A 23,222-nucleotide genomic window follows, 5' to 3' on the forward strand; every position below is an offset into this window, starting at 1 on the left:
AGGGACTTCCCTGTCCCAGGCTGGCTTTGAACCTCAGGTCCTCAGATCTCAGCCTCCTGAGTGGCTAGGGTGACGCCCAGGGCTGGCGGGCAGTCAGTGGCCATTGGTGCGTTTGCAGGTCGGTTGCGTGCGCATGCGCACGCGCGGACGTACGCGGGTAAGACGTTCGGGCGCGCATGCGCACACGCGCTCACGCACGCACACGGGTACTCCGGGTCTTCTTTTCTCCCGCATGCGCCGCGGCGGCGGGCGCTTTGCCGCGTGAGCCACGCCTCCGGTCTGGCTCTTTGACTGGAAGCTCGAACCTGTGGACGTCGGTTTCTCGGTTTCCTCCCCCCGGGGTTGGGGGGAGAAGGAGGGGAGGACCCTCCGCCCCCATCCGCATCCCAGATGCTCATTCCCAGCGGACCGCCCCCCTCCCTCCCTCCCTCACCACTGTCCGGAAACGAACGCCCAGCGCGCCCCTCCCTCCCTTCGTCACGGGTTCGAGAACAACCTCGACCCAGAAAGTTCTAGATCTTTCTAAACAAACCCCCAAATCCCCCACCCCTCCAGGTGACGCAAAAGCGCGCGCGCATGCGCGTCGACCTCTCACCGAGGCGCCTCGGGTCACGCTTTGCGGTCTCGTGTTGCTTTTTAAACAAAACCTGGTGTTTTTCAAACTCTCACCTACTTCGTGGCTTTGCTTCGGAGGGAAAAACGCCGTGCAAGCCCCGCCCCCCTGTGCCCCTCCCCCTCCCCCCCCCCCCCGAAAAATCACCCTCAAACCCAGAGTCACACGGAGCCGACTCGCACCTAGCGGCGACGGCGGCGGCTGCGGGCCCTGCAGCGCCTCGGGCTCCGGCGGCCTTTTTTCCTCCCCCACCCCCTCCCCCCCCACAATCCCCGCCGCCCCTCCCCCCCTGCGGCCGTGAAGGGGGCGGGGCCAGCGCGGCCGCATTCAAATCAAAACCCCCGCGATTTGCATAAGCCCGGCGCGAACTCGAACGCGCATTGGCTGGCGCGGGGGAAAGTGAGGGGGGCGGAGCTCCGCGTGACGACCGCGGAGCTCCGCCCCCTCGTCATTTGCATAACGGCCCCCGGCGCGTGCAAAGGGAGAAGCGGGTTTGTTTTTGAACCTGCGGAGGCGGCGGCGGCGGCGGCAGTTGGCAGCAGCGCCCGGGCGGTGGCGGTGGCGGTGGCGGCGGCGGCGGCAGCGCGCGCGCGCGAGCGGAGCGTGGCGGCGGCGGCGGCGGCGGCGGCGTTGTGGTCGGGACGGCCGTGTGGAAAGGAACGCTGGGGTTCCTTCCTCCTCCTCTCCCGCCACCCCATCCCCACAGGTATCCGAGGATTCCAGGGACTCGTGAAGCACGTTTTTTTTTTGGGGGGGGGAGGTGTTTTGTTTTGTTGCTTTGTTTGTTTGCTTTTCCTTTGGGTTGAAGTGACTGAATGTGTGTTTCGGCCCCAAGTGGGGAAGACTTGCATGATGGCGGCGGCGGGGGGCGCGTGTGCGCCTGCGCGCCGACGGGAGGACGGCGAGTGTGTGTGTGTGTGCGTGTGTGTGCGCGTGTGTGTGGGGGCGGGCGGGCGGGGGGTATGGCGGGGCGGGCGAGCGCGCCTGCGCGGGGGCGGCGCTGCATGGGAGCACGTGACCGGCGTGTGGGTGGTGGGGGGGGGGGAGGAGGAGGAGATTGGGCCGTGGTTGCAGGGGTGCAGCTGGCGGCGGGGGGCGGGAGCTGCGCATGCGCACTGTTCTTTTTTTTTTTTTTAAGGGTTCCTCCCCCAAACCGGATGTTCTGGTGGGGCGCCATCTGGGTTCTAGATTTTTTTTTTTTAAATTTCGCTCGTTCTCGACGGCTTTCGTGTTAATTAATTAATTATTCTTTTTTTTTTTAAATATATATACTTTTAAGTTTTGCGAAGGAGACGTTCTTTATCGTCCCGTTCTCTCTCCTCCATCCCCGGGATCCCCCTTCGTGCCCTGGAGTGTGGACACTTGATTCGAATAAATAGCGTGCAGAATCCGACGGCCACCCCCCTCCGGTTCTGGGTTGGAGGTGGGTTTGTGGTCGGTTGCTGGAGTCTTCGAGTTTAGGTTTTGGGGGTGAGGGGTGGGGGGGGTGGATAAAGGTCGGCACCTAGTGGTGTTCCCACGGGAAGTGCAATTCTAAAACTGGATTATTTTCTTCTTTTTCCTCTTCTTTTTTTTTTTTTCCTTCTTCTTTTGAGCCCATGCATGTGTAACCCCGTTTTTCACCAGGCGCGTCGCGCATGAGCGTAATGCTGGCCTTAGGTAAGGAAGAGTTTGTTTTGGGGAAGCAACCTGGGCCCCCCCGCTGAAAGGATATACGCGTCGGTTGAAAGTCAAAGCTCAAGGTTCCTCACCATTTATAATACTCGAGAAATAAAATTAACCTTTAGGACAAAGTTGGGTTTTTTTTTCCCCGATCAGTTTTGAGTGCTAAATTTTATATACCATCAGTTTCTTCCTATACTCGTCCTCCCCCCCACCCCCCCAACTCAGATCGTCCGTTGCTGTTCTAAAAACAAATCAGTTTTCTTAACGTTTCGTATGCCAGGATACGTACGCTTTTACCCGGTAAAGCTGATACGTATATGTGTAAAATATGCGTAATATTTTCCTCGTAATTTTATTATTGTTTTCTTTCTGGTGCCTGTCGAGGGCTTGAACTCAGGGTCCGAGCCCTGGCCTTTAGGTTCTTTTCATCAAAAACTGGTAGCTCTACCACTTGATTCGTAAGAGCTCCACTTCCGGACTTTTCTTGCCCAGGCTGGCTTCGAACTATGATCCTCATATTTCAGCCTCCTGAGCAGCTAAGATTACCTAGATGTGAGCCCCAATGCCTGTCTGACGTGGTAAATTTTTCTAAGGAAGAATTTTACAGAGAATTCCGTTACAATGGGCTAGTGTGAAAAAAAGTGAAAAGTTCGTTTTTATCGTTATTATATGTGTGTGTGCGTGCGCGCGCGCGAACTATATTTGTGGTAGGTTTTTGCACCTGGTTTTAGTTTAAGCTAAATGTCAGTACGACTGGTTATTTTGATTTGAAATGTGAATATTACTATATTTAAATATTACATAACATGCCTGGAAGTTATGTAAGATTTTATGTAATGTTGTTTGTACAGTGTAACTTAATTCTCCTATTGTGCAAATTCCCTTTTAATCTTGGTCTGTTTGGGACTGTGTTTAGTATGTAAAATAAATACCATTAAGTCAACATTAACGTGATGATGTGTGTGAAAGTGGTTTTGTGTCACTTAGGATTGAGGACACAAGGGGGGGGTGACCGGAATCTTTCTCCACAGAATCACACCCTGAGCTGACGTCACACCAGCACTTGTCTGTCTGTCACACAGAGGGAAGGTTAGGCCGTGGTGCCACTTTTCCTGTGGTTTCATGCTGTTACTTTGATTTCCATCTATAAAGTTCTTGCTTTGCCTCCAGTGTGCTGATGATTATTTCATCTTGTGTTGATAATGACAGTCCTAAGATGTACTTGAAGAACATAGTTTATGGTATAAATATGGATAGGAGAGTTTTGCTGTCATAGTTTCATGAAGGCAAACAAATGTAAATTTACTAAGAGCTGTGCATTGTCTGAACACCAGTGATTTGTTCTTCATACTCTGTTAAAAACAAGCATATTCTGAGATTTTAGTTTAGTGATGAAGGTAGTACAACTCCTTTTTTTTTTTTTTTTGCTAGTCCTGGGGCTTGAACTCAGGGCCTGAGCACTGTCCCTGGCTTCTTTTTGCTCAAGGCTAGCACTCTGCCACTTGAACCACAGCGCCACTTCTGGCTTTTTTGTATATACATGGTGCTGAGGAATCGAACCCAGGGCTGCATGTATAAGGCAAGCACTCTTGCCACTAGGCCATGTTCCCAGCCCAACTTTTTTTTTTGTCCAGTCTTGGGCCTGAGCTTTTGTGCACAAAGTTAGCATTCTACAGTTTGAGCCACAGCTTGACTACCAGTTTTGTGGTGGTCAATTGGAGATAATAATTTCATGAGCTTTTCTTCTTGGGCTGGCTTTGAAGTGTGGTTCTCAGATCTCAGCCTCCTGAGTAGCTAGGGTGACAGGTGTAACCCACCAGCACTGGGCAGTGATAATACTATTATAATTTTGAACAGTCTTGAGAATTGAGCTCCGGTGCACAAGTTTGGGCGCTTGGCCACTTGAGTCCTGTCCCTCCCCAGTTCATGGGACTACAAAATATTAACACATGCAGCAAATACAAATAGAATATTACTGGAGGAACGACTATTATGTTACTCAAGTTATTTAAAATCTTTGGGGTTTTGTAATTTTATACATAAAATTTTGTCTAGGTTTGAATGATTAAGCCATAAGCCATTCATTACAATTCCAGTTTTTCCTCTTAAGTCCTTTGGATATATGGCAAATATATTTATCTCAAACTTATGCGTGAAAGAAAGAACATTGGGAAAACATTAAAAATTAGCAACATTTGAAAATAACCACTCCAAATACTCTAGTGATTTTGGCGACTTCACTTTTTCCACGATGTACTTATTAATAATTTTTAAAAATCAAGACCGTCATTTTGCTTTTTTTCTGTATGTTGCTGAGAATCAAGCTCAGGACCATGAGCATGTTAGCTTCATTCCTGTGCTTTGACGTTATTGTTATGAATAGATTCCCATTTGATTATGTTTTTAATTTTTAGTTGATTATTAATTAATCTTTGCCAGTGTGTGAGCCACTGGTGCCAGGGCAGCCTCTAGAGGTTCTGTAGATAGGCGTAAAGAGCTGCAGGAATTTCTTCTTGTACGCAGTTTGATGTGAGTGTGTCTGTGTTCTTTTCTGGAGGAAAAGTTTCAGTGTTTATTAGCTTCTCAATGAAGTGTGCAGTGTACAATCTCAGCAAGTGAATGAACAACCTCTGCCGCAGGACCTTGTCACAGCATTTCAGGTGTTCTGTTTGTTGTAGGCCATCTTCATAAACGTATGTTTGTCCTGCGGCACACCACAGGGATGCAGTGTGTACTCAGAATTCCTTTTCGTTCTTGTTCAGGCATTTCTGTTTTGGCAGATCAACTTTAAATTCATTTGGTTCAAAAAATTTTAAGTCAGATAATTTTGTTTAGAATTACAGAAAGCCTAAATTGTTGGGAACTTTTACCTTTCTACTTAAGACATCATGACTATGGCACATTGCTATAGACTCCCAGAAAGCACTGTGTTCGGGAATGCCCAGGACGTTTGTGGTGACTATGACTTCCCAGTAAGATGTATTTTGCTGTTTTCAAATGCTGATATATAGGTAAGGACTGCATTTATGCTTTTTCTTTTTTCAATATTCTTTAGAAAAAATTCTAATATTTACCAACCTTCATTTTTGCTTTTAATCTGCTTACACAGCATAGTAACATGAAGGTAATTACAACTTTAATTGATAGCATTAAATTACTGCATTTTCCCATAAAAGTATTTCATTCTTCATTAAATCGGTTAATAATATATTTTAATTTAGTACTTTTATAATACTTAGGATAAATAACAATTTTATAATATTTATGATATAATAAATTCATTCATTAAATTGTTAATATATTTTAATGTAATTCATATCCTATGACAAATAATTTTATAATATAATACATTCATTAAATTTGTTGGTTAATATATTTTAATTTAATACTTTAACTTGATAATTTTATATTTTGTAACTTGATTTAATAATATTTAATTTAATAATTATGTATTAATAATATATTTTAGTTGCAACTTTTTTGTTTTGTTAATAATGAAAAGAATCAGGTTATTGCCACAATGACATTTCTGTTGGACTAGTTAAACTTTGAAGATTGAGGTTTGAAGTAAAGGTAGAACTTTTTTCTGTCTTCCTTCCCCATCCCTTTCCCCTCTTTTTTCCTTCCTGACACTCCCCTGCCCTTCTGGGCCCCTCCTCTTCCCTCCTTTGTCTTCATCTCTTTCCTGCCCTTCTTCTTCTCCTTGCCCCTCTTCCTCAATTTCTTTCCCTTTCCTCTTCTCCCTCCTCTTCCCTGTCTCCTTCCCTTCCCTCTTTCCTCTTCCTCTTCCCCTACTCTCCTTCTTCCCACTTTGCTTCCCATGTGTGAATTCTAACCCAAGGCCTTGAATGTGCTATGAAATCACTCTGCCTGGCTTTCAGGCTATATAATTTAAGTATATTTAAGAAGAATTTAGAGTCAGAGGCTGGTGGCTCATGCCTGTCATCCTAGCTACTCAGGAGGCTGCCATCTGAGAATTCCAGGTCAGGGCCAGCCTGGGCAGGAAAGCCCATGAAACTCTTATCTCCAGTTAACTGAAAAGCCAGAAGTGGAGTTATGGCTCAAATGATAAGACTCCCAGCCTTGAACACAAAAGCTTAGGGACAGCACCCAGGCCAGGAGTTCAAACACCTGACATATGCAGTTTAGAAAATAAACACAATAATGCCATTCTGTACTAAAGTATTTTCAGAAATAGTTGACTTGTAATGAACGAGTGTACTTTTTATTTCGTGAAAATAGAAATACCTTATTTTCATGAAAATAGAAAACAAAGTGAATATTTATAGGAAAAAACATTACTCAGGTCAGTAGATTCATAGTGGACCCCTTCATGGTGAAAAAGCAAATATTTTCTTTTTATTTTCCTGCACTGAGGACAAAGCCCAGGGCTTTTCATGAACGAGGGGGATTTTGATGTTTAGTTATTTATAAGACACTTTTTCCTCCTGAGGTACAGTAACAGCAGGGTCTTATTTCTCTTGTCACCTTGCCCATTGTTCGCTGCATCTTGTGTGGAGTTGTCCTTAGACTTAACTCACAATCTTGGAGCTTTCCTTCACTTCCCTTCTGGGACCTTTGTCTTCTAAGTTCCTTCTTTATACCTGGGGGGTGGGGGGGGGGTCACATTTCCAGTGGAAATAAAGAAGGGGATGAGAAGTGTACACACACATGCATATACATGGTATATATATATAAGTGTGTGTGTGTGTATCATCTATGTTCCAGTAAATTTCATATTTTTATGCTTGGTCGATAGTTTGGCTGGGTATAGAACTCTAGCCTAACATCATTTTCCTTGCCAATTTTAAGGGTAAAACTTCAATCTTTTCTTATTTCTGTCATTACTAGTTACAAACCTGCAGTCATGAGTATTTCTGGCTTCTCATCCTGCATAGACACTTGTAGAATCTGTTATTAATGTCTGGTATTCTGGAATTCATCTCAACATGCTTTGGTTTGGATCTGTTTATTCCTGTGAATTGGCATTCATTGGGTTCTTTTGCTCTAACAACTTGTGCTCTTCAGTTCCAGAAAGTTTTCTTTTTCTTTCTTACTCAGCATTTTACATATTAAGCAAGCCCTGAGCTACATTCCCAGCCCCTAAGTTTTCTTAACTGCTCTCATCAGCTATGTCTTTCTTTTGCCATTCTGTCATTCCAGTTTGCTTTTTTATGTATTTATTTTCTGTGCAGGTACTGGGACTTGAGCTTAGGGCCCTGAGCTCTCACTTGATTTTTTTCACTCAAGGCTGTTGCTAGCACTTCAGTCAGCCACACCTCTACTTGTGGTTTCTTGGAAGTAAGTGAGTTAGAATCTTCAGGACTTTTGTTCTTCGAACTCTAACCCTAAGATAGATCTCAGCCTTCTGAGTAGCTAGCTGGCAGTACCTGACTTCTTTTGTTTTTTGTTTTCCATGTGAGATACGGTCTGTGTAGCCAAGCTGGCTTAGAACTGGCAGTAGTGCAGCTCTGGGTGTCTCAATACTCAGGGTCTTCCTACACTTTCTGTTGAGTGTTTGTTTGGTTGTAGTCTTCAGGGCAAGGTTAGCAGCACGTTTTCACCTGTACTTGTCAGCAAGGACAGGAAAGATTGGGGGACCAAGGGACCTCAAATGCCTTTCCCTGCAACTGGGCAGTAGCGCTGTGTGAATGTGATGGTGTGTGTGTGTGTGTGTGTGTGTGTGTGTGTGTGTGTTTCCCTCGTCCTGAAGCTGGGCTGCTCCATAGGGGGCTGTTAATACTTCAGCCAGCAGCTTAGGAGCTAGGCCTTTGGTGTTTTTTGTACTATAAATCAGATTCATTTTTAATTTATTACCTCTGTGGAATATAGTATTCTGGAGACTGCCAAATTAGCACCAGTGGCCTGCTTAATTTTCCAGCTCTCCAGATCTTTCCAGCTGTTGTATTGTACTTTTCTCCATTCCTTTAGTGTGTAGCTCCAAGAGAGAGCACTCAAATACCACAAGGTTTGATCCTACCCTCTCCCAAAACAAACAGAAACATCTTCACTGCGGGCTGGGCCAGGTAGTGAGATGTGGAGGGTAAGGAATGCTTTTATCTGTACCTTATCACCATTCTTTACCGTCCTCTTTCTTTTACTGTGGACATTGTTGATAAGAATAACATATAATTCAGTATCCTGCCTAAGTAAAGGAAGAGTGTTTTTGAAAATCAAGTGCAGTGAAGTTTTTTCTTTAAGTTCTTTGGCATTGTCAGTAATTCGCATACTCACATTTTTTATATATTATATGAAATACATGTTACATATATTTTCACACTATATATTTCCAAAGTATTTTATGTTATGTAAAAATAAAATAGTTGGCCAGGGTTAGTGGTCTTTGAGCATTCTTTTCTGTTTTTCTCATTACTACTTGTGTAATTCTTGGTAAATGGTTATATTCTCCAAACATAAAAGTTAGATACTGTAAAACTCTTCCTTTATATGGCCATTGTTAAGAGTGACATGAAAAATAAAATCAGGAAACATGTCTCTAATTAGGAAGAGGTTAAACATGAGATAGTCATGGAAATGTTTTTGTAACATTAGAAAGTCTTTGTCTATGTTCTTATAAACAAATGGTGGCTGAACTTGTGGAAAATGATCCTATCTGAAATTCCTTGTAAGACAGTCTTTGGCTTTGTATATGTAAGCTGTTTTCTACTTAGACTTATTAATGGAGTTTAAAAGTAAGTAATTCACTAAGTAATATTCTTAGTGTTCTGTAGATCTCAGATCACTATTTTATGTGCAATGTTCTGTAGTTGTAGTTGCTGTACAAATGCTGAAAACTGAAAAGGGTTCTACAAAAGGTGTTTTGCCCATAGTAGATCCTGAAAACATCAACCAAGACTAAAAACTCATTTGACTTTTTCTTCCTAGAAAGTAAGTGCATAGCCAGGAGCTGTGTACTCACACCTGTGATCCTAGCGACTCAGAAAGCTGAGATCCAGCCCTGGCAGAAAAGTGTGAGCCTCCATTTCAAAGATAATTGACAAAAGGCAGGGCTGGAAGCATGGTTCATGGTAGAGTGTCAGCCAAGCAACTGTGAGATCTTCAGTTCACACCCACAGAAAACAAACAATAGATCATAAAAAGTAAAGGCCCTTAAAAAGGCTTAGAATTTCCTGAGGTTTTTGGTGATTTGAACAAAACACTGGGAATTAATTTTAGTTTTTCCTCTGTGGAGTTGAAATGGAAAGCGAAGATGTGATTTCTGTGCTCACCTGTTTGCTTATATAAGAATGTCAAGAATGGGCTGGGGATATGGCCTAGTGGCAAGAGAGTTTGCCTCGTATACATGAGGCCCTGGGTTCGATTCCCCAGCACCACATATACAGAAAATGGCCAGAAGTGGCGCTGTGGCTCAGGTGGCAGAGTGCTAGCCTTGAGCAAAAAGAAGCCAGGGACAGTGCTCAGGCCCTGAGTCCAAGGCCCACGACTGGCAAAAAAAAAAAAAAAAGAATGTCAAGAATAAGCTGGTGAGTTGCAATGAAGATACGCATCCAAGATCTTGACAGCAATGACACTTGATTTGGTGGATGGCAGAGCAAGGATTGTTCAGGTTGAATGCCAAGTAGAAATTGTCAGGTGAATGTGGTTATCTTTAGGACACAGTGAAGGTTGTAAGTGGAGGTTCCAGTTACCTGAGCGACGGTGCGGCACTTGTCTTTCCTTTTCCATCTCACATTGCACCATCGCTTCCAGTGTGTGGAAAGGTGGATGGATCCATATGTGGGCATTTATGTTTTGTGAGGTTAAAAACTTAGACTCCAGGTCCTTTCCACTACCACAGATTTGTGCGAGCTGAGATGGTATATATAAAGGTTATTCACCACTTCCCCAGTTAAACGTGCATTCCAGTGCTACAGTCATATCTGTTGGGAAAATGGAGGAGAACAGGAAAGGAATAGGCGGGACTCGATCCTCAACAGGCGAGGACTATTTATTGAGGAACAGTGAGGGGCACAGACCTTCCTGATGGTTTGGAGATTGTGCATGGGGGTGAATTTGGGACCAGGCTTACATGAAGTCTGAGCAAGAAGGCAGAGGTTATTGAAAGTGCCCCTAGGTCTAGGAAGTTGATGGCTTTGCCTTGCGTGCACAATGGATTGTTTACAGCGGGGCTTAGGTAAATTGCTCTGCCTGCACATCAAAGCAGGTCAGCACATCAGAGCAGGTCAGGGCATACCTGGGGTTTTGCCTGATGCCTGTAGGGGCCTGGAAAAACTGGGTGGTGGTGGGGGGGAGGGTTGTCAATCCTTCAATATCTGTCATTGTCAGTCTTCCCAGAGCATCAACAGCTACTGCATTGAGCTGCCCTTAGAGAATCTGCTATCATTTTGAAGAATTGAGGTCAAATCAGTTATGATTTTTTTTCCGCACATAGCACTTGGTGCATTTTTTCCATAGCATTGTCAAGTTTGCCTTATGGAAAATGCATGGAGACCTTTTTATTTGTTTACTTTTTATATTCTGAACTTAAATGTACAAAGGGTTACAACTTATCACTTAAGTGTCCAGTGTTCCTGATCAATCACCCCTTGTTATTCTCTCCCATCTCATCTACCCTTTGCCCCATAAGAACCTTTTAAAGATGAGTAATTAAAAATGTTACTGGGGAGAAATTCAAGTGTATACTACAGAATGAGATAATCAACCCCATCTGTGCCAACACTCAGTTGGAATGACTTATCATCTCACAGGGTGACTTTCCTCTTAGCCCTTCCATACAGGCGACAAATTGTAAAAAATACCTACATTTAGTGTTGGGAAGAGATGACACAGCATGGCCCAGTTATAGGGAAGTAGACCAGGGAAGGGAGAGGGAGCCAGGCTCCATGGCGGTCCTTCTGTGCACTTGGCCCTAACTGGTGGCTGCCTCAGTGGGTCTTGTCAATGGGCTCTCCTTCACACTGGCTGTACCCATTCTCCTTGGGGTGTCTTCCTCCTCTGTTTGCTGCTCACTAGTACTAACGTGTTGGGGGTGGGGGTGGCTGTGGAGGGCAGAAAGGGAAGTTTGCCCTACGGTCACTTACTCCCTTGGGGATTTTTTGTGATATTGGCTTACCAAAGAGAAGAAACGTGGTATCTTTAAGAGAAATTAAAATAAGCTTTGCTGCCATCTTAGATCTAAGGAGACTATTGTCAAAAGTTCAAAGTTTTAATTGTAAATTTTAATTAATTCTGTTGGATTTGAGCACTTGGATGGGGGTGGGATCTGTAATTAGGTTTCCATAATTTGAAATGACCCTGATCAAATGATTATCAGGATTTAAAGTCATTTAATTTTCCAGAAATGATCAAATTGAAACTCTCTATGATAAAAATGTAGTCTAAAAAGCAAAAAAAAAACAACAACAAAGGAAGAGAAGACAAAGAAAGAAAGGAAAAAGGCCTTGAGCAGGGCTTGACTTCTTTTTTTTCTGGACTGAAATGGAGGCTTTCTTTGAGGCGAATTCCCTGATGTTTGCACTGTGTGATTTGGCTCTATCTCTGTGACTGCTAATATGTGGCATGGACTTCAAGTGGTTTGGGATCTGGATGTGCGTAAGTCTGTATTGCAAGTCCGGATTCAAAGGCATTTTGTTGCAAAACTGGCTGGCTGCCTTCTGCCTTTTTCTGTGTCCTGAGCAGCTGCATTGTTTGTTGCAGTATATGCATTAGCTGTCATCTGTGTTCAGTTTCCTGCAGGCTGACACGATGGGAGGGGCTGTGATACATGGCTGAGTTTTTCACTGAGCGTTCTGGAGTGCACATTGCAGCCATCTTAATTACACATTTGTGCAGCTGGCCCAAAATGGCTGCTCGCCTAACCTTTGCTGCTGCTTAGGCAGCAGGCGTGCCAGCGAGGACCGTGTCACATGCATGAGGACCAGAGGTAAGAGCCAGCTACGGCTGATCTGTACACGGCGTAGCACAAACATCTGAACTTAGCTGGGCTTCTTTGGGAAGGTGAACTTGGATAAGATGTGAGAACGGTTGCTAGAACCTGGAAGCCAGGATGACACAACAGTCCACGGGGTGGCGAGGTCAAAGGTTAAATTCCTGGGCTTTCTCACCATCTCAGGTTCTGTCATTGGCAGAACATTGGGTCAGGCAGTAATGTGTTCTGGCCCTAATTAGCTTAATACCCACTTTGAGTTGGGTATTTTAGTTTGATAATTATTTCTAGAAACTGAAGCAGTATATTATCTGAATAGATTTTTTAAAATAAGATAATCTATAGATAAACATTTTTATATAAAGATTATGATTTTTCTGCTTTTTTGGTGAGGCATTGTCTGGAAGCTTTCTAAGAACAGTGGTGATATTCTATATAAGTCAAGGTTACAGAGATTTTTTTTGAAAATACCGTGATGTGTGTGTGTGTATATGTGTGTTATGTCTTCGTGCATTACTGTCTCCAGTTCCATTGCCTTGTGTTGCTTATTCATTGTATCTAACTCTTTTACATTTTTAATAGTGTTTTTTTTTGTTCAGATTGTTTTTTGCTTAAATTGGCATTCAAATAAATATTTAAGAATAAGTTCAAATGTAGGCCTGAAATACCTTTTTACTTTATTATTTCTAATTCACTATAGTGTCAATAGAGCTGGAGCAAATACTTAGTTGTTTTACTTAAGTGATACTAATTATGTATATTTAAAAGTAAACAACTCAGTGGTTTTGGCAGTTTGTTTGCATAATTTTCAAAAATGTTTCCTAGCATTGTTTTGAAGTGGAATCATTTATTGAGATACTGTAATTTCATCGTTACCCAGAAAAGTGAGCAAATGAGGTTCTTTCTTGTGCAACATCTCAGATAGCAGAATGTACATACTCTCAGTAGTGCTCGTACTGCAGTACTTGTTAAATTATTTTCTAAATGGTGCAATGCACTCCTAGCTTTATCTGTAGACCATCATGAATATATCCCCAACTAATTTGGCATTGAACAGTAAGTTCTAGACCTCTGAATGGAAAACTTTAAAAACAGCTTTTTATATATTCAATTCTTATGGAGTACCCCAACATATAAAAGGGTACATGTGACAGTTTATTGTTGTGTATTTATTTTATGCTGTAAGTTTATAACATTTACTTGCCATAAATATATTTAATTAAATGAGACAAGCTGTTACATTGAACATAACTTTGAAATGAGATTACATGGGACAATTAAAACCTTGTTAATGTCCAGATCCAGTTCACTTATTAGTAGAATAATAGCCTCTAAGGCACTGTGGAATTTAGCTTCAAAATTATTATTGATTGTATCTTTATCTTCTCTTGATATTCATGTGAGTAGAAGATTTCATACTTTAAAATTGCTACTTGATACAAAATGGCCTCTATCTATCTTTACTTGTTTCTAATAAAACAGTTGTTTTTTTCTAACTTAATTTATTACGGTTTCTCAAGAATTTGGACATTAATTTATATAAATCATCTAGTTTTATGATTGCTCCTAAGGGAGAAAAAGGAAAAAAAAAATCACCTTAGCGTGTGTGGGATTCAGTGCATTAGTTCTTTCAGGAAGGCCATGGGTTGTGCTCTGTAGTAAGAATGACAGAGTAGGAGCCAGTAATGTGGCTTAGCTGCAGAGCTCTTGCCTAGTAGCATGCATGAAGCCCTGAGTTCAATTCCTCAGCATATCAACAAAAAAAGCTAGAAGTGGTGCTGTGGTTCAAGAGATAGAGTGGCATTCTTGAGCAAAATAAGCCAGGGACAGTGCTCAGGCCCTGAGTCCAAGCCTCAGGACTGGCCAAAAAAAAAAAAAAGACAGTAAATTGAATGTGTTGTAACCTTAATCACTCATTGTCTTGCCTCTTCTGCCTCTGTCTTGGTGGCTGCTTGGAGGGAGAGGAGGGGATTCTAGTTTTAAAATTTTTCATATATGTAAACACTCCCCCCTCCCCCATGCGTGCCTGTGCACGGTGCAAGCCCGCCTCAAGCTCAGCCTAAGACTAGCTCTCTACCACTTTGGGCCACAGTGCCACTTCCTGTTTTCTGGTGGTGAATTGGAGATAGGAGTCTGGTGGACTTTCCTGCCTGGGCTGGCTTTGAACTGTGATCCTCAAATCTCAGCCTCCTGAGTAGTTGGGATTGTTGGCGTGAGCCACCAGCACCCGGCTTGTTTTCATACTTTTTAATGCTCAAGAAAAGCAGATTAGGTAGAAATTATTGAGCACTTTATGTTAGCGTTGAGAGTAGGATCATGGGACACTTAGCAACTCACTTTTCTGCCCTCTATCTGCTGCCAACAGTATTTACCTCCAGACTTGATTGTCACGTGGGCATGGGAAACACTAAAGCTTCATAGTTACTTAGGATAGTATTTATAATTCTTTCCTTGCCTGTTGTATTTTTGCAACCATAAGCGTAAATGAGTCCTCTCTGAGGTTTTGCTTTTAATTTTTTATATTTGGGTTAGTGGCAGTTTTCCATGCTGAATTGTAGATTAGCTATTAATACTGTATCATTGAGTGCACAGGATAAATAAAGATGTATAGTGTAGTTTCATCAACATGGGGAAATGTGGGAGAAGTGGAAGGAACCCCAACACTGAGCAGCTCATTCCGTTTCCTGATTTTTGTTTCCTCACCTGTGAAATGGAGAGAATCCGTTTACATCACATTTCTGAACAGTCTTAGAAGATATTCCACAAATGGACATTCTAATTTTCCAGTCTACTTGAATATTCGTTTCAGTTCCTTGGTTCTCAAATGTGGCATGCTTATCAAGTCTGAGTAGATCAGAGTATCTTGAGAAAGGATAAAAAGTTTATAACCCAGGCTCAGAAGCAAGCAGTGTGCATATTAGTCATATAGCTGTATAATAATTTTCTATGTTCATGTTTCTTCTCTGTTTCATAAGTGACCCATTCTCTGCAGAAGTATTTAAAATGTACAGAATGTTGTCATTACAGAATTAGAGGAGTAGGGGAAATGTTTCTGTTTTAATACCTAGTCTTCTAAATATACTGTGAGGACATGGATTTCTCTGAAGAGATGACCTGAATTCAGTTCATGAGAATCTTAGCAGTCAAGTCTTCTTCCATTGGCCACCAACTGACCACCACCCCGCTCATTTATTCTTTATCCACTGTCCTATTTCTCTTGTTCACAATTTAAGCTTGTGAAACACTCCTTCCGGAAGTTAAAGCCTAGCGGCTTGGTGTTCAGCGTGGCAGGAGGTGGGGCCCAGAGGAAGATAATTGGGTCACCAAGTGCCACGTCTGAAAGGTTCTGGGTTAGTCCTAGAGGTGGAGCTAATCCCGAGGTGGCCTGGCACCTCCCTTAAGCGTGTCTTCCACGCGTGCTCTCATCTCTCACACTTGTGACGCATCTGCCCTGGTGTGATGACTGGAGGCCCTTTCCACAGCTGGGCAGATTGTACCACCTGACCCTGGGCTCCCAACTCCCACACTGGGAGCTGTTGGGGGGCAGGTGTTAGTGGGAGGGGAGAGGGCGAATGGGGAGTAAAGGAGAGCTTTTTATGGAAACAGAAGTAGACCTGATGAAATGGTTTCAAGGGTGCGCATGCTGAGGTCACAGTGAAACACTAACACATGCTAATCAGAACCTCAATGTGAAGCCTTAAAATCAAACACACAACCACTGCACTTGATTGGGCAGTGCTAGGTCTGCATTTGTGCGTGAGAAGGCGCACATTGAGTCGTTGTTGCCTTCTGTGGGGCTTCATTTATTCTTGCTGGCGTTTGGTCTCCTTCACTGGTCAGCTTATGTGCAGGCAGTTCCCTTTGAATCCCTATGCTGCTTAGTTAGTGGGCTTTTGGCAGCCATCACTAACTTAAAACAGCTCCTAGCCATGAAGGAAGCGAACCACAGTTAAGATCCCTCCTGCTTGCTAGTATGTGAACCTAAGCCTTGGTCTTCAGAGGACCACCTTCCATTTTGTCCTGATTCCTCCTCTGCTGTCCCCCAAGGCCTTGCTGTGTAGCATAGGCCGGCCTCAAGCTACCATCCTCCCTGCCTCCTTCAGTCTTCCCTGGGGCTGGGGTCAGCAGGCAGCCCGCCCGCCCTGCGTGTCTTGCGTCCTAACCTCTCTTAATGTCCGTGTCCTGGGTTGCAGTGGGGCAGATGGGCAGAGACAATGCCATCAGCACAATGCCATGGTTGATTAAAAACGAGATGACAGAAATGCTCATTAGAAACCTATCAAAGACCTCCCTGGTCTTCTGATTGATCGTTGGTTTCCCTGTGTAAATGTCACCACTGTGTTGAACATATCGCTGCTTACCAACCCGATGTTCTCACTGGTGATACTGAAGAGGGGAAAATGAAATTGTGGTCCAGATAAGCACTTTCCTGAAATTTTTATAAAAGGACTTTGCCCAAATCCATCTAAAAAAGCTTTGGCTCTTAATAAGTTTTCTAAAGTAGGCAAGAACCCATTATAAACTTAACTTTTGTTGAAGATTCTTGTCTCCATTGGTTGTGTTAGTATTCGCTTTGCCGGCTGTGTGAGAAGTGCCCTGATGTTGAATGGAATGTGCTAGTTTATGATTTTGGTTTACTTGGCATCTGAATCCGCATTTTCCAGAGTGAGCCAGTTTCATCCCATCCACTGGGTACCATGCCACCATTTGTAGCTCCACGGGAAGTGCTGAGAGGACTTGGAACACAGTGTTCCGTGCAAACAGAACTTGAGAAAGTAGTGAACTTGGACAGAAAATGTGCTTTCTCCTAGAGGAGAAAGCCTAACGTGTGTTCCACTCCTGTTCAAGTCTCTGGGGGCAATTTGCAGTGATGGGTTCCTGTGTCCCTTCTGAAGGAGGCCAGGTTCCGCCTGCTAGCAAAGTCTTGACTGTGTGCTTTGCTGAGCTGGCACTCATAGCAGAAGGCATAGGGGCCAGAGAAGCTGTATCCTGCTCTGCCCTTGGTATTAATGGTATGACTGGATACATTAGGAATCTCTTGGTGCCATTTCTTGACCAGTAAATGGGAGCTCTTTGAGCTTGATAAGAGGGTCAGGGAAGCTGGGTGGGGGAGCACACACCTGTAACTCTAGCTACTCCCAAGGCAGAGGCAGGAAGATCTCAAGACCAGACTGGGCAACTTCTCAAACACCCACTGCCACTACCAGCAGAGGCAAGTCACCAGCTTTGCAGTGAGGGGGAACATTGCAAAATACAATGCAGCTGGCCTGTGAACTGATGGAACCACTGTGTCTGCTGTGGACTGGCTGGTTGCCAGTGTGTAAGATCCCTGGCCTCCCGTGGCTGACATTGGAGGGAGCCGTGGGCCAACAGACCAAAGACCGGAAGTGCCAAAGGAAGTTGTTAGGAGGGGCTGGCAGGCCCAGGGCACCACTGCTGGGAGTAGTGGTCTGGCCCTCCATTGTGTACAAGCCTTCCAATCTAAAGGGCTCATTTTATGTCTGTTGAACCAAGTAATAAAAACAAGGGAGGCTCCTTTTATTTGCCCTTCTGTTTACACTTTTCAGGTAATTAATTTTCATTGTATTTATAAAAATATCTGTGTTGGATTAGACCAAAAACCTACTCTTGTACTGCAGTTAGAAGCAGTAAATCAGATGAACATCTACTGCGTTAGGCCCCCTCAGTAAAGAAGATTTTGTTTTGGGGGCAGTACTGGGATTTGAGCTGGATTGGGTTTTCTCACATTACTTGCACTGCTGGTGCTTTACCACTTAAACCATGCCGCCAGCCATGCTTTTTTGCTTATTTTGGAGATGAAGTCTTAGGACTTTTCTGCCCAGACTAACATTGCTCCCTTTGGCTCAGCCTCCTCAGTAGCCAGTATTACAGGCAATGACCCCAGCACTTGGCTAGGTTATAGAGATTTTTAGCTTTTGACTAATTCATGTACTATTAGGTGATTAGCTAACATGACTTAGAAAATAGTACTTGTTATTTCCAGTGTGTTGTACACAGGACTATAATTCAGAGCCTTTGATTTTTTTCATGTACTCATTCAAGATTGGAGTCATATACAAGTAGGAAAAGAAAGACAGGAAATACCTAGACAACGAACATTAGGAAAGGTGTGTAATACGTAGATAACTTCTAAGGTCTTTTTCCCAACTCTGAGATTTTATGATTAATGTCTGGTGTGAGCCCTTTACCCTCACCTGTAGTAACCATGGCTTGTGCCATGAATCCCATCTTGTGTTTGTCTCTGTCACTTCATTGGCTGCTGGTTGTCTCAGACCCGACAGAAATGGAGAACGCTGTCAGTTCACATCAGCATTTACCTGGACAACATTTATGATTAGCTACGTGAAACACCTTCTGTTTGCTATTGATATGCTATAACCTCGTCATTCCTCTCATATTTAGAGCCTCGCTATCTTTGTTACGTAATAATATAGCTAAAAATGAGCTTAAAAAAATAAAGAACATCTTCTGGATTAACCCTGTCATTGGCATCTTAAAAATAACTTTTTAGCATTTCAGATGTGGTACTAATGATTCTTCTTTGAGGGTGAAATGAAACATATCTGTGCTCTTACTGTAAAGGTGGGAAGAGTGAGGTGTACAGTTACGTATTAATTACAGATGTCTGTAGATAGTAACCCAGTTTTTTCTGGTCAATCTGCCTGGTAAAAGCGAAGCGTGACTGACAGTTTTTGCCAGTGTGAAGGCCCTGTGAGGCCGCTTGTGACCTGGTGTGTGTGTGTGTGTGTGCGCGCGCGTGTGTCTGTGTGTGTCTGTGTGTGTCTTCGCATCGAGCACGTGTTCAGACCATTAATTCAGCAAGTCCTCACCAGAGTGGTCCCTGAATCTGCTCATGTATGCTTCCAGGAGCAAATCTAGTGCATTACATGTGTTACTTAATTGATTCGTTATTAAAATTTGGAAGATATTTGATTAGAATGAGGAACGTTTCGATGATAGTTAAGGCCCTACGTGTTAGGTACTTAATTATTGGGCTATCACCATCAAACAAGGCTTTTAGGACAAAAGTCTTCAGGGATTCAGATTGTCCAGGTGGTGGGGGCTGGAAGGTCAGTTATGTAAGCATTAGAAGTTGCCTTTGTTTTGTCCCTCCCTGGACATGAATGATATTAGCAAATAGCTAGTAGATTCTAGAACCAGTCGCTGCCTGTCAGGAACGAGTGGGGAGGGCGTGCTCTGCTGTTCTCCTCCGTTTGGTCTGGAAGTGAGGGCGGCTTTATGTAAATCGCTCTTACTGGCGCCAGCTAGCTGTGACTGCAGTCTGGCTGTACCAGGGCAGCCCATAAAACGTGTGGTGGATTCTCCGTGTGGAATGTGTGAGAATTCAGCCTCTGGAGTGGCTGACAGAACAGAGTGGTGCATTGGAATAACAGTGGTGAGACCTCCACGGTGGCCAGTGGACGGGTGGACCTCTGGGAAGCTGGTAGCCCTTGGCGCTTCCAGTTCTGCCTCTGCAGATGGATGCCTATTGATGGAACTGGGCAGATGTGGGAGGGACTTACTGCATACAGTGGCTGCAGAGCCTGGAGTTGACAGGCAGCATGTGAGGCAGGGCAGGAATTCTGATTCTAGGCATTTTCACTTGAAACAGTTATTGTGAAGATGTACTTGATGTGTCCTGCGCCTCCTTGGCATAGACTGAGGCTTTTATGGTTGATGGGATGTTTGCTGCACAAACTACACACCAGATGTGAAACATCGCAAGGAATCTGAATGGGTAGCCAACCTACTATATTCCTGGTTTGTTCTTTTTCATGAATATGAATCCAACAAGAAGTGTAGACTCCAGAAGGCTGTCCAAGAAGTCTGCATTAGCTTTCATGTGTGCACAAATGAGCTAAGTAGCAGTGCTTGACAGAAGAGGAAGTCTTTTTCTCAGTGTCCACAGGTAAGAAAGAGACTCAGGTCCTTGTTTTGGGGGCCTCCAACTCCCTGCCCCCCCACCCCCCAGGCCTCTGTCTTTAGCTCAGCTTTAGGAAGGGTGGCTCCTAGCAATGACAGGATTGATAGATGAATAATGTTAATGTTTAGGAGATTTTGGGGAGCCATATTATTTGCATTGGGTCTTTGGGAAAAAAATGTCCTTTTCATATGTTCAAAATGTCCTCACATTTAATTCATATGTGAATATTACTCGTGTGTATAATATGTTCATATTACATGTAAATCATTTTCAGATATCTTTTTATTATAGGCTGTTACTGTATTTCCAGTTACACTGACACCAACTGGTGCATGCAGAGATGGTGTTTGTAACCTCACTTAACTCTAAAGTTCTAGTGTAAATTTGCTACTTTGAGTTACCATTACAAATCTGACTGTTGACGCATTCGACTCGAATTATATTAGATAATATGTATTTATAGAAATAGAACATTGTTCCACCCATATTCATATTATTAGATAATACATATATAACATGGTTCCACCCATATCCATCCCATATAAATTTATCGCAATTTTAGCAAACCAAACTGAAGAGTCTAAAACTCTAATGAATATTAACTAGAAATCCCATTGAGTCCAATATTTTATTTCTTGTTTCCTGAGGATGCATAGCCTTTTGTTATTCTTTTCTGTATGTCTGAGATGTTGTATACAGGAAAAAAATCCAATAGAAATAAAAATAGCTATGTAAAGATGTTGGCCATTATAGCAGAGATAGGAGAGCATGTGTTATAAAGAGATGCAAATATGTGTGTGCTCTTTTGATCAGGATTACCAGAGGACTTATGTCACTGATAGAGAGAATCATTTAGGGGGTCTAGGTATAACATGAAGTGAAAAGAGGTGGGGTTAGCATGCAGGGGGGAAGAGAGGAGGACCCGGGCAGCTCTCTTCCCTGCCTCCCTCTCTTCAAGTAAAACAATAGGCTCTCCTGCAGCCCTTGAGACAGCTCCAGTCCTCCAGTTCCTGACAGGTAGCGGTCATTCATTACTGCATGGCCGTGGGCTTTAGAAGCAAAGGGCAGTGGCCAAGAACGATCGTGTGTTGAGGGTACAGCTGTTGGTAACTCCTTGCCTTGGACCATGTTGCCCGTACTTTTAATATGTAGTGTGTCTCTGTGTGTATACACACACACATATATATATGAACATACTTTTAATATGTCATGTTTCTATGTATATACACATATGTATATATACATATGCTTTTTAATATACAATGTATCTCTTTGTGTATATATGTGTATGTGCACATATACATATACTTTAATGTGTCATGTATCTATATGCACATGTATATGCTTTTAATATGTCATGTGTCTGCATATATACACACATATGTATATGTATACTTCTAATATGCAGTGTCTATATACATACATGCTTACATGTGATATAGTTTTAATGAAGTTCATTATGAAGTAGATAAGCTTATGCTTTTGTATGTATTTTTTATCTCTGCAAACAATTTCACGGTGCTTGACAAAAAAGATGACAGAAAGAAATCAATTTGAATGAATTTTGAAGTTGGATGGGGAGGACAACGATTCTCCAATGTCTCCTGAACTATATTATACTGCCTGGGAAAAGGTTGGACTGAGAAGATGATTGAGACAGACTGATTTTTACATATAAAAAAAGAAGGGAGTTGTTTAGATGAAGAGAGTGATTTATTGACCCGGTGAAGACTTGGAGGTCATAGCTGGGGAACAGGAGAGGGTGGGATGCAGGAATCCACAGTATAGACCAGCCCAAACGGAAGCATGTAAGGAGATTAGAGAAGACATGGGGGTAAATGTGAGACTTCGGGAGGTGAGTGCAAATGATCCAAAATCTAGGTGATAAAAGTATGAGTTTTAAGTTCTTTTGTTCCTTTTAGGTGATATTTATTTAGCAAGCAGCATAGAGAGTCATAGAATCTTTGCAATGAAATGAACGCTCATGGATAAGTAGTTCTAACCTTGCACTGTGCACAGAAATCTGCTTAATTAACTAGTTGGGATCACCTCTAATTTCATTAGGCAATTCCCTTTTGTAGGAGGGATATAGGATCAATCAACTTTGTTTGGAGATATAGGATAACTCCTTGGAGATAAAGGATAAATCAACTTTGTTTGGAGACAAAGTTGCTTTTGTCTTGGCTCTTCACCTTTGCTTGCCCATGCTTTTGTCTCTTTGTAGAGCCATTGAACTTTCCTCCTTCTAGGCTAAATGTCCTTTATATCCCCCAGCTAGTTCCAGAACATTCTTTAGCATGGCCGTTGTCTCCTTTAATCTACAGGGTGATGTTTAGACAAACACAGTATTCAAGAAATCCCCCATAACCTACTAACTTTAGAGTATTATTTTTGGCAACCACCTCGTGCTGTTGAAGGTTTTGGGTTTATGTAAGTTACAATCTATTTATAGTACCTATGTTCTCATTGATAACCTTTAATATACTTGCATACTTGAATCAAGTCGATTTCTTTGTATTTGTCTTTTTAGAGAGGAGTGCATGTATCTATAGATTTTTGTTTCTTCCTGAATTTTTGAGACCTGAATGGCTTTGTATATGATTTGAATTGATGCTCTTTAGGAATATTGTTACATGCCCATTTCTAATGGTTTGTGCTTTGTTAACCATGGAACATACTATTTTTTTTAAATGGCTGCACTGCTTGGTTTTCACTTAGAATTCTTTTATAGTATGCTGCCTGTAAGCTTCATGTATGTGAACCTACCCAGTTTGTTTATTAGTATTTATGGTTAGCATGTATTTTTTCCTTCCTAATTTTCAGTTCTTCTGTGCTGTTTTGTTATAAGGTATGTCTTTGCTTATACTTGACAGATTTTTTTTTGTCTTTTTTACCAGCTTGAAATGGAACTAGATATTTCCTGATTGATTTCCCCTTATTTCCTTATTTCTGCAACTCTAAGCCTGCTAGCTCCCATGTTGTAATAGTCTGAGATTTTATTTTAGTTCAGAGTATTTGAAAGATAATGAATCCTGCCTATGGGTTAATTTCTATTTTTAGGACATTGCTGGTTCCCGTATCTGATTTTGCTTTTGCTATTTTGTACCTGTAAT

At 42.7% G+C, this 23,222-nt stretch overlaps 1 protein-coding gene across 2 annotated transcripts in view; it reads left to right on the forward strand.

Moving 5' to 3' along the window:
* The first annotated feature begins 1,259 nt into the window (after nt 1–1,259).
* LOC125342915 (activating transcription factor 7 interacting protein) overlaps nt 1,260–23,222 on the forward strand; it is a 53,292-nt gene continuing 31,329 nt past the window's right edge. Inside the window, exon 1 of one of the 2 annotated variants that reach the window (XM_048335251.1) lies at nt 1,260–1,319. Coding sequence is in view for 1 of the 2 variants with exons in the window: in XM_048335250.1 (XP_048191207.1) it covers nt 12,145–12,161 (17 nt within the window). In the remaining variant the exon portion in view is untranslated. Of the gene's footprint in view, nt 1,320–11,090; nt 12,162–23,222 lie in introns of those variants that run through there. The other variant, XM_048335250.1, reaches the window with a different exon arrangement.

This window comes from Perognathus longimembris, chromosome 27 (assembly GCF_023159225.1).
Source record: "Perognathus longimembris pacificus isolate PPM17 chromosome 27, ASM2315922v1, whole genome shotgun sequence".
Lineage (NCBI taxonomy): Eukaryota > Metazoa > Chordata > Mammalia > Rodentia > Heteromyidae > Perognathus > Perognathus longimembris.